At 42.9% G+C, this 11,221-nt stretch overlaps 1 protein-coding gene across 1 annotated transcript; it reads right to left on the bottom strand.

Moving 5' to 3' along the window:
* Positions 1-5,762: 5,762 nt before the first annotated feature.
* LOC133900032 (laccase-15-like) lies at positions 5,763-9,195 on the bottom strand. Its single transcript, XM_062341105.1, has 6 exons — positions 9,057-9,195; positions 8,760-8,911; positions 8,267-8,514; positions 7,965-8,088; positions 6,842-7,899; positions 5,763-6,146 (listed from the first exon to the last, which is right to left on the bottom strand). The coding sequence occupies exons 1-6, from the start codon at positions 9,159-9,161 to the stop codon at positions 5,938-5,940; spliced, it is 1,896 nt and encodes a 631-aa protein (XP_062197089.1). The 5' UTR covers positions 9,162-9,195; the 3' UTR covers positions 5,763-5,937.
* Positions 9,196-11,221: the final 2,026 nt, after the last annotated feature.

Genomic DNA, 11,221 nt, shown 5'->3' on the forward strand with positions numbered 1-11,221 from the left:
CCCTAAGGGAATCTGTTGAAGTAACCCTTGAGTGCTAGGCTAGGGTAGTCATAAAATTCAGAATGGGTTTTGACTTTCGAGGCCATAGACGGTAAGATCTCCTTAATGGATTTCACTGCAGTGGTTTACTACAACACTGCACAGAAGTAAAATCCAAAATTAAGGTGTACATCGATGCTGTCGTATATGTCAGCTCATGCACGTGCACTCACTACATGAAAAACAAACTTAGGAGACAGATATAAGTAACGGGTCTTACTTATGTTGTTTTAGGTCAGAATCAGCTATTTACCCGTCACAAATAACAGATAATAGACGACGGATCATAATATTGCATGCCACCTATAACATGAGAGATGCGTAATAACTAAACCCATTACTTATAACTTGGTCATAAGTGACGAGTCTTCATGCGCTAGTCATAAGTGACGAATCATGTTACGACCCGTCACTTATAACTTGTCAAAGGTGACGGGTCTCCTTAGACCAATTATAAGTGACGGGTCGTAATATTACCCGTCACTTATAATAAATAATAAGTGATGGGTAATATTATCACCCATCGCTTATTACTTAGATGGCTTTTAACACCTGGCCAGCCACTGTGCGGGCGAACAGTTAGTCAACAGTTCCACCCGCACAGTGCTGGCGATTCTTACCAGCTCTGGTAGAGATTTTTTAATATCTTTTGATTTGAAGTTTGAATTGGTGCTAGGTCTTTCAAAGTTTGCATCTTCCCTATTCTCTTCCTTTCCTACTCCTCTAATCCCAATTTGGTAGATTTGTTGTGCTTTGAGTTGTAATCGGTCATTTTGCATCTTGATCGAAAATCTTAGTACAAGTGAGTTGTATTTATGTTAGATTTGATACTAGGTTTGCCTGATCTAGCGCGAGATACCATAGATGTAGTGTATTTGTCTGTAATTTTTAATTGCATGCTTAACCACAAAATTAAGGTAATTGTTAATGAAAAGTGAATGTTTTTACATTAATTGTAGATGACGGACAAAAGTTGGATGTACCTTGAGACTCGGACTTGTTCGGAGTGCTTGAGCGGGGTGAAGCATTTCATGAGTGCTACCTTGACATATATGAAAGATCATGGTAAAACGGCAATGTATTGTCCATATCGCGACTATGGGAATGATAAGAAGTTTCCAAAACCATACAATATCCATGCACACTTGGTCATGCGTGGATTTAAAGAGAATTATACTTGTTGGAACAAACATAATGAGGAAGGCCTTAACGAGGGAGAGTTGGATCGGGCCCTTCATGCCGACAGTGTGGATCAAGGACTTACACCAGGTGAAATGGATCATGATCTCAGGTATGAGGACATATTAGGTTTCAATGATAATGATCTTCAGGATTTTGTGGAGAATGTGGACCAGATGGTGCGGGATGTCGAGCGGCACGACGAGTAAGGAGAAGTACACACGGATATTTGGGAACCTAATGCTTCTACAGCTGAAGGCAACCCATGGTTTTGAAGCGTTGCTCGATCTGCTAAGGAACATGCTACCGGAGGGGAATTTGGTGCCCGAGGGCGTCTATGACGCGAAGAAGAAAATTTGTCCTTTAGGACTGGAAATAGAAAAAATACATGCATGTAAGCAGGATTGTATCTTGTTTCGTGCAGAGTATGCAGAGCTGGATCAATGCCCCGTTTGTGGAGCCCATCGATATAAGCGTAGAAATGACGGGTGATAATCTTAAGATGATTTAACATATAACTTCTACAATTAATTATCTTTTCAGGTGTCTCATAGTAATTCCACAATACCCCTTAATTTGTGCATGGAACAAATAAATATTGTGAGTTATATGGTGATAACAATTTATACAATAGTATGAGAATACTCTCATAGTCCTAAATTTTAGGTTATGGGATTGTTGCTTCTTGATATAACAACATCTTTCTTTCACCATCCTCATTCTCCTCCACGCCTCTTAAAATCATATGTGGTATTGCATGAGACGACCTAGTCTGCTGACATGTACCAATGTACTTGCTCACTACATGAAAAATAGACAAATAAGACACGAAATTAGTGACGGGTCATAACATAACCCGTCACTGATGATAATAGTGACGGATCATAGTTGTGACCCGTCACTAATGATGACTTATCAGTGACGGGTTATGCTCGGTCTATCATTAGTGATGGGTTAAGTTATGACCCGATACTAATGATTAACGTGATGGATCATGCTAGGCCAGTTATTAGTGACGGGTCAAGTTGTGACCCGTCACTAATTATGGTATTCACAAATACTTGGCTCGGTTTCAGTTTACATGATGGTATTGTTGTTTGATGTCCGAATATGAGTTTTGGTTAGTATCTGATACATGAGATTGTTGTTTGATGTACATGCAATTGACAATGTTGTGCACTGTAGTGTCCAATTATTCTAAATATCGATGTTTTTTTTGCAGATTATGCTTATGGGTTCTGTTTTCTATGTTACATGGTGTTTAATTTAAGTTAGAGAAAAGTGTTTACTACTTACTACATAATAAGCAATGTGCATACAAGTAGCAATTGTGTGTAAAATGCATATATATATATATATATATATATATATATATATATATATATATAGTAAATATGTTCATAGCATGACGCTCTAGTTTTTATTTTTCTCTTATTTTTTCTCACCTCAACAACATTAGAATAGGAACCATTATATATTTGTTCTCAAGTTTGATGTAAGGGGTAGTGGTTATGAACACAAACGCGTATTCCGAAAACAATGCAGAAACTTGAGAGGGCGAGAACTCAATCTTCCAGACTAATTTGGTCTCGAAAAAATTGTCGAACCCGACAACATCAGAGAGAAATAGATATAATTTTTTCTATAGATGTCCGTAGAGTAAAAAAAAAGTTAAAATCAGAGTTCGTATGCAAAAGTTATGTCTATTTTACCGAAGGCACTCTGGATCACCTATCAAATTGCAAAATTTGGTAAAATTAGTCATTATTGATGGGTCAAGATTATGACCTATCACTAATATTCAGTCATTAGTGACATGTCACGGTTGTGAGCTATCACCTATGTATGACCTTCGGTACAGAAGGTTAGAAGGATAAAATATCACAGTTACATGATAGGTGAGGTGGTAAGGGAGCTACGCGCGCGTGGGGAGGTCACGTGTTCAAGGTCCATGGAACGCAGACTGAAAAACCATTTGAAAAATAATATGGCTTGTGAGGCACATGTGATAGGCTCCTGTGTTGGGATGGCTCGGGTGAATATATTTTTCTTTTTGACCTTTTTCATGCCTAAAAAATATGAAAAATATCTATCAGTTATAAGTAACGGATCACTATTACTACACGTCATTTATGTTCATTCATTAGTGATGGGCCACTGTTACTACACGTCACTTATGTTCATTCATTAGTGATAGATCTGAATCAGTCACTAATGATAACTCATCAGTAACGTGTTGAGGGTGACGGTGCTAGATCTGTCACTAATGACGATTATGACCCATCATTTAAAACTTTTTTCACTAGTGTGCCATAATTAGAAAGTTGACTATGATCAAACCCTAGCTTGACAAGTATTGAGCAGCCATCCAAATCCACATACATACGTACAAACACGCTGAGATTCTCACACACGTACATTCATTCATGCATTCACCAAGCAGTACCAGTACATTCACTAGAAAATGGCACGCCTTTAGCGTGCGATGTGACCTGTCGTTGTGTGTTATATTAAGCTGTTTATATAGTAGAAGTATCATTACAACTAATAGGTGGTGATGTTTTTGAATCAGAGTTATCATAGAAAACAATCTTGTATCTTATAAGACTTTGCAAATATAGATTAAAACATAATTTTGTCAGGGATACTTGAATCGGCGTAATAATAATAATCCAGATAGATACAACTATATTTAACTTTAGATTTTACACTGTTTAGAAGAAGTATACAATACCGGGAAAGATAACATTGCACATCATTTGTTCATTGCCGCCACTACATTTGTTCTTAGCTACTGAGAATACATAGGGAGATGTGATCTAAAGAACTATGTAGTAAGAAATACGTTGAATTGTCTTTAACTAAGACTATATTTTTTAATCAATATCAATAATCTGAAATGCAAAGTTAGAGATACTGCAGATAACATGTTGCAGAAATTAAACTTATCTAGATCCCTTAATGAGTTGACTACTATTGATGGACTACTAAGGTGTGCCATATCCAATGAAGCCAGATCACCAAAGTAAAAGCAAAAGAGATTGGCCTGTTTACATAGAAATAAAACATACCATATAACAGACTTGTGAAATTTCAGGAGGAAATTCTTGAAGTACTCCAAGTTTACTTGATCAGGTAATAAGAGTACATACAAAAAGGTGTTACGAGGCAAGGTATGGTATTGAATTTTTTAAAATAAGCTGTCATCCAAGGTTTCATTGCCAGCTCTGGTCACCAACCGGCAGTGATAGTATCACTGTCGGTTCGTGGCTAGAGCCGGCAGTGATAGTGGATGATAGCTTATTTTAAAAAAAATATATCTTTTTTATACGAAATCGGATGGGAACAAACTTTATATCAAAACTGTAGCCCTCGACGAGATCTACAACTTTGAAGTTTCAGACAGAAGATGTCAAAAGGATTGCATATGCTAATGGTATCACTAGTACTTCTATGGTGAGATGGTAAGGACATATCATGCGAGCTGAGAGATTCCGGGTTCGAGTGCCACGAACCGCACGCGCGCGTATTTCGCGAGTTGAAAATCGCGTGTCTTGTGACTTGCAACGGCGTGGGGGTTCCTTGGGTGCAATTTTTTTTCAATTTTTCCGGCCCAAAAAATATCGATTTGGCGCCCGACTATCACTACCGGCTGAAGCCTTTAGCCAGCAGTGATAACCCCTTCACTGCCGGTGCCTGGATCGGCAGTGATAGTCGACTATCACTGCCTGTTGCCCACTGTCGGCTCCAAAACCAGCAGTGAAGGTGATTTTAAAGTCGGCAGTGAAGGGAGTTTATACAGTAACAGAAATGTGTATGGGGCCATACCATGATAGGGTAAATTATTAATTTATGAGTCGTACTGTAATTTGAAACAACTATCTACTTAATTAGAGCAAATTAGCATGAAATACTAATCTAATTCGGTCTCATCGTCTAGCTCGAGGAGCTAGGTCATTTGGCTTTCCATCAAATTTCTAGCTAAACAGAACGTCAGTGGACTCGTCAGTTAATCAAGGATTCATGAAAGCAGGAAGGAGGACACGACCATGAGCACCTGTCCTTCAAGTAGCACATAAGACTGAATCACCAATACTGACTTTTTTTAACTGAATTGCCAAGTAACAGGAGAACGGCAGCACCTGGACGTTCTCATCGTTTACGCCAGCGTCGAGGTTGGAGATGTGCAGCTTTGTCCCCAGTTGTCCCCGGCTCGAGCGCCTTCACGGCGGCCGGCTGCAGCGCGACCGCGGCCAAGGTGGCAGTGTGCTCGACGTAGATCCAGTAGGGCGAGTTGTTGGCGGCAGGGGTCTGGACGGGACAGGCGGCAGGGGTCTGGACGGGACAGGCGGCTGGTGTTAGAGTTTTTCTCACGGAGGGAAGGGCTCGGAGCCCGGTGTAAGGAGGGCGCGTGCGACGACGATGCGGTGGTGCAGCCGAGGTGGCAAGCGATGCTGGGGTCGAACCTCTCTGGACATACCAATTCACATCATGCCCAAAGAAATGAGTACAACGTAGAATTGTATTAAAGCTTAAAATGTCTTGAAACGAACATGGGTTTGAGAGAGTCAAGTCTTTGCTCGTTTGCGCCGAACAACACTGCACTCTAAGACCGGTTACATGAGAATTATATGGCTACATTATATTTTATCTCAAAGCACACATTCATAATTCATAAATGTATTTCGTTTATTGGAAATTAGTGGTCAGAGTTATCTTTTAGACTCCATTTATCCGGGACACCCCACTTTTCTTAGTTTGAAGGTATAATTCATCTGGCATGAGATTATCGCTATGGCCACATGTCGAAAAATTCGCAGACGGTGGCGGCAGGGACTTGTCCACTGTTGGCCCATCCTCCACAATGAACACTGCAGCCATACCCATCGACAAATGGAACTCATAGTGGCAATGCATGAACCATACACCTGTTTGACATACAAGGAAAAGCATTAGACTATGGGAGTCCTAGTTCGGCATCCAACTAAGACAGAGAAATATATGAGCGCATATCTCAAAAAGACATAGATTAAGTGAAAAGTCATTTTTTATTTCTCAGAAAATAAACATCATGAAATAATTTTCTTTAAAAGAATTATGGATATAGTATGATCGGAGTGCCGTGGAAGCCTTTTAAATATTTGTGGATATATAAAATCCCATCCGAGTGTCATAGAGCCCTTCAAAATTTTGACTTTACGGAGAGAACATTTAATTTGTTACGAATAATAAAATTGTTCTGTTTTCCCTTTTCCATTTATTTTGATTTTTTAGTTACTATAATTGTCCCATTTTCGTTGCCCTCCAAATAGATTGAACTGAAACATTAAATTGAACCGTAAAGTGCGCTCATGTACAATTTTTTTGTTTCAGAATTTTTCGTAACGTGTGGCATAACTAACGAGTGAACTTATGATTGTGTTAATGAAATTCATGGTTGAAAAAATTATAGGAAATAAAACTATCATGTATCATGCTATGAACGATGTCTAAAGTTCACAGAGACCAGGTATGTAGGTTATTTTGCATCGATCTAGAGCCTAAACGAAAAGATTTTTTTAGGTTTCCACTGAATTTGAAGCTTTCTTGACAAATATAACGGACAAGCAAATCTTATACCCACCTGGATTGTTGGCGACAAATCGGACGGCAGCCCACCCAAGATTTGGGACGAGCACAGTGTTCTTCACCAGCGGATTCACTAGATTGTACCTTGCCACGTCCTTCGATGCATCGTAGTTGCCGAGACCCTGCGCGAGCACGAACATGTCGTGACCGTGTAGGTGCATCGGGTTGGAGTCCCCCTGCAGAATCCCTGTGCTCTGGAGCACCACCTCCACCGCGGCGCCGTGCCGGAACCGCCGCACCATCGTTGCCTTGGACGTCGGCTCTAGCCGTTCCTCCTTGGGTCCATACGGAATCAAGGCGGGGTCGGTGAAGTTGAACACCTTCGGTGGTCTGTCAGGTAGTTCTTGCACCGCGCCCATGCCATCGGTGTGGCAGTAGTGTGCTTCTAGCAGTGGTGTCGTCATCGCGGGGGGCTGGAAGGAGACGTTGTTCATGGTCGCCGAGAGGATGGTCTCGTTAGTGTTGCCTCTCTTGCAGGACTGGCCTTTGCGGCAGAGAGAGCCCAGTCCGAGCACTAAGAACAGGCGCTCGTCGACTTGCACCGGCACTAGCGAGCTCCGTCGGTGGCGTAGACTGGTCAGGTTGCCGTGGAAGTAGAACGATGTAATTGTGTCGTGCGTGTCAGGCATCTCAGGTGCTACTGGCACATCACCAGATGGATCTCCATCTCCTTCTTCTTCGGCACCGCGGCTTGATCTCTGCATTGCTGTGCCATTTCTGGGGCTGTGGCTGTTGCTGTTGCTGTACTGCACCATTCCTCTCGTGGTGTACTCTGGGGTCTGAGTGTCAGGCAATGGTGCCTGGTTGGGTTTAGCGACCATGTAGTACCTTCCGGGGGGCGCGTCGGCGACCACCAAGGCGTCCACCGTCTCGCCGGGCGCGATGGCGATGACATCCGTGGTGTAGGGGGTGACATAGTTGGCGTCGGCGGCGACCACCGTGAACTTGTGTCCGGCGATCTTGAGGTAGTACTCGGAGAAGAGCGCAGCGTTGATTACTCGGAGCAGGTAGGTCTCGCCGGGCTCCGCGACCCCTTCAGAGATGAAGCCAGCACTCCATTCAATGAAATAAAACAATACTAATAGCTTATGTGCATGCGCGTACACAATACTAATAGCTTACCGGAGCAATTGAAGAGATCTCCAAGCTTGCCATTGATTGTGGATGCACTGGCGAAATAAAACAAAAAACCGTGCGCCATGTTCCAGCCCACCTGTGCAAGGTCCAGCTCCCACCACTCCCCTGCCATCATCAAGATCATTCACAACAACTAGCTAGTTGTGCAACCGTGCCAAAGTCGAAAATAGTGCAAATCCCAACGGAACAGAACATTTTTCTGTGTTGTTCAATATAAAAAATCGGTGCGCAATTCGCTATGTTCTCATATCTTAGACAATCAAGTGCCGAATGGTTCACGAACCTATAATGATGGGGATCTCCCTATGAGGCTTAGGAAAAGGGTACGAGCTGGCTCCGTGTCTCGGCCGGATGATGAAAGCGCCGTGCAGGGTTGCCCGGAGGAAGGCGACATGAGCATGCCACCACAGGGTGCCTTCTTGCCCGGTGATGCTGAGCCGGTAGGTGAAGTTGTGGTTCGGAAGGATGGGGTGTTGGGTAATCATCGGCACCCCGTCAGCCCAACAGTTCAGCCACTGCTTCACTCCATGCCTAGCTCAGAAAACACAAAAGAAAATATTCCAAAAGACAAAAAAGCGAAATCAGTTTTGCTATTTCTCAAGTGCTAGCTGGAAAATAGCTTATTTTTTCAATCATCATCATACTTGGCGCTTGGATCAACACTAGGTTTCAAGCACTTACGTTATTTGAAGTGTAATAGGTATAGGGTTTTTTTTTTGTTCTTTAGAACAAAATAATCAATTGAGTAATGGACTAGAAACTGACTGATCGATTACCAATGGATTGTTATATTGTATGGTGACTTGTTGATGACATGAACGGCCACCGAGTCTCCCTCTGTGACCTCTATCGCCGGCCCCGGGAGCTGCCCGTTCACCACGGTCACAAGCGTCTCCTTGCACAGGTGCTTCATTTTCACCTGGCTCACCTACATATATACATGTTCGACAAATCAAGCTCGCATGCATGTATTGCCGTTGCCTTGTTCGAATTCAGTACGGATGCTGATTAACAGTACTATGCAAAAAGGATCAACGACGGAGATCAAAGCCATGGAAGCGCATCGTGCTTACAACGAAGGTGTGCTCGACAATGGCCGATGCCGCCGGTAGGGCCCCGGTGGAGAGGAAGAAGATGATGGCGGTGGCAACCGCCGCGGGGACGCTCCGGCTCTTCATAGTTTGCAACTTTGTCTGGTTCGCTTGCAGTGCACTTCTATAGTTCTATGTAGTACTGTAGCCGTGCATATTAGGATCTTGTAGGTAAATGGCCTGATCGTGGCTACGACGCTACGTTGACGAAGAACATTAAGATAGTAAGGGTCAGAGATCTGAGATCGTAACATGAGATTATGATTGATGGCAGCGTTGACGGTGATCGCACATCATTAATTGCGTGTCCCTCTACCAAACGGCAATCTGTCCTTTTCTATTTCGCAGTCGATTTTTGTTTTGTACTAAATTTGTAGGAAGATTTATTGCTTACCTAGACTGCCCCGTAGTACCACTTGATGTTTATTTTGCCATAGACTTCATTTAAACAAAGATCGACGTAGTCGATTCTTGATGACTGTGTAGTAGTGCTCAAATTGAGGCAGCAAATCTCAAGTGTACTCACATGTGAGATCTGCGTAGTACTACGAAGTAGCTAGCTTCATACTGTATATAGGACCGGAAAAGAAATATGAATAAACCAATGAAATGTGCTTTCTGTCTACTACGAATTTAGCTTTCATACTGTATATATATAGCTTCATATTGTTGCACCTTTGCTTTGAATTTGTGATTGCTAAAGTTATTTGGAAACAGATATCCATGTTCTTCTTACAAACAGATGAGGGGATGGATTGTGAGCCACTTGCAAAATTTTGGATTAGTCACTGACACGAACACGAGTGCCGGCCCGGCACTGGCATGTCATTGCCGCCGAAGCTCTTCTTGCGCTCCTCGATGAAGGTGGAGGACCCCTCATATCAGAGTTTTTTTTTTTTTTTTGGTAACGAGGCAGCTCTCCATTTTACATTGCATTAACTGAAAAACATAGCAGCTTTCGTGTTAGAATGAAGCCTGCTGTTTTTAAAACAAGCTGCGTTTCACAAGAACGTGTGAGTGACAGAGTGAGTGCATTTCAGTTTTTGTTTAATGCATTCCGTAGTGGCAAAGAAGTGTATGAGTTGTGTTGTTTCCACTAGTATCATGGACTCCTCTACGTATTCTGTAAGTTCCGCGAACACCCGCAGCAGCACCGTCGGCCGGCATCCGCGGCCGGAGTCTACTCCTCGCCGCCTGGCCACCCTCATCCTCCCCCTGCCACTACCGGAGACAGCTTCTTTGCCGAGTGCCTCAGGCACTCGGCAAAGGACGATATACACTCGGCAAAGGTTTTGCCGAGTGCTACACTCGGCAAAGGGCGCTCGGTAAAAAGTTTGTCGGTAAAGACCTCTTTGCCGAGTGCACTTTATCGGGCACTCGGCAAAGGCTTTGCCGAGTGCTAAGCTGACACTCGGCAAAGGCCTCCGCTTTGCCGAGCGCCAATGAATCAAACACTCGGCAAAGGTGGCGTCTGTGCCGAGTGCCACCTGGAGGACACTCGGCAAACAGGCCATCTTTGCCGAGTGCCTGGACCGTGGCTCTCGGCAAAGCGGAGGCCTCTTTGCCGAGTGTCATGGCCATTGCACTCGGCAAAGTGACTGAAAACAGCCTTTTTTATTTGTTTTTGACATCCCATCCAAACAAACAGATATATATATATATATAACAAACATCACCAACATCACATATATATCATCAACAGCACATATATATCACCAACACCACATATATATCACAAACATCACATGTCTCACAATATATCACAAATAAGTTCACAAGTAATCCAAGTGCTCCATCATCTACAACCATAATTGCAAATAGAAGTACCATTAACAACTACAAGTATCATCACCAAGATGGTCAATGAAACTGATTTGGTGAATGATTCGCTGAAGCATGAGGATCGTTCGATGCCGCCGATTGATTCTGCACAAAGGAGAAGAGATTGCATGTGTGAGACAAGATAAATATATACCATACATGAATAAAATTTTCATACTCTACTAGGTTTGACCGTAAGCATGAACATACAAACTAAAACATTTATACTCACAGGAGTAGAATAGTGAGGAGGTGGAGGTGGAGGTGGAGCGAATAGCGAAGGTGGCGGAGTCACACCCGTAGCGGCGCCAATACTTTGCATGTAC

Source organism: Phragmites australis, chromosome 19 (genome assembly GCF_958298935.1).
Source record: "Phragmites australis chromosome 19, lpPhrAust1.1, whole genome shotgun sequence".
NCBI lineage: Eukaryota > Viridiplantae > Streptophyta > Magnoliopsida > Poales > Poaceae > Phragmites > Phragmites australis.

Bases quoted from the DNA above. Each gene is read 5' to 3' on its own strand.
- LOC133900032 (XM_062341105.1), bottom strand. From the start codon at position 9,161: ATGAAGAGCCGGAGCGTCCCCGCGGCGGTTGCCACCGCCATCATCTTC. The intron at 8,515-8,759 runs GTAATCGATCAG...TTTCTGAGCTAG, and splicing joins TACAATATAACAATCCATTG to GCATGGAGTGAAGCAGTGGC. The intron at 6,147-6,841 runs GTGGGTATAAGA...TATGTCAAACAG, and splicing joins ATTTGTCGCCAACAATCCAG to GTGTATGGTTCATGCATTGC.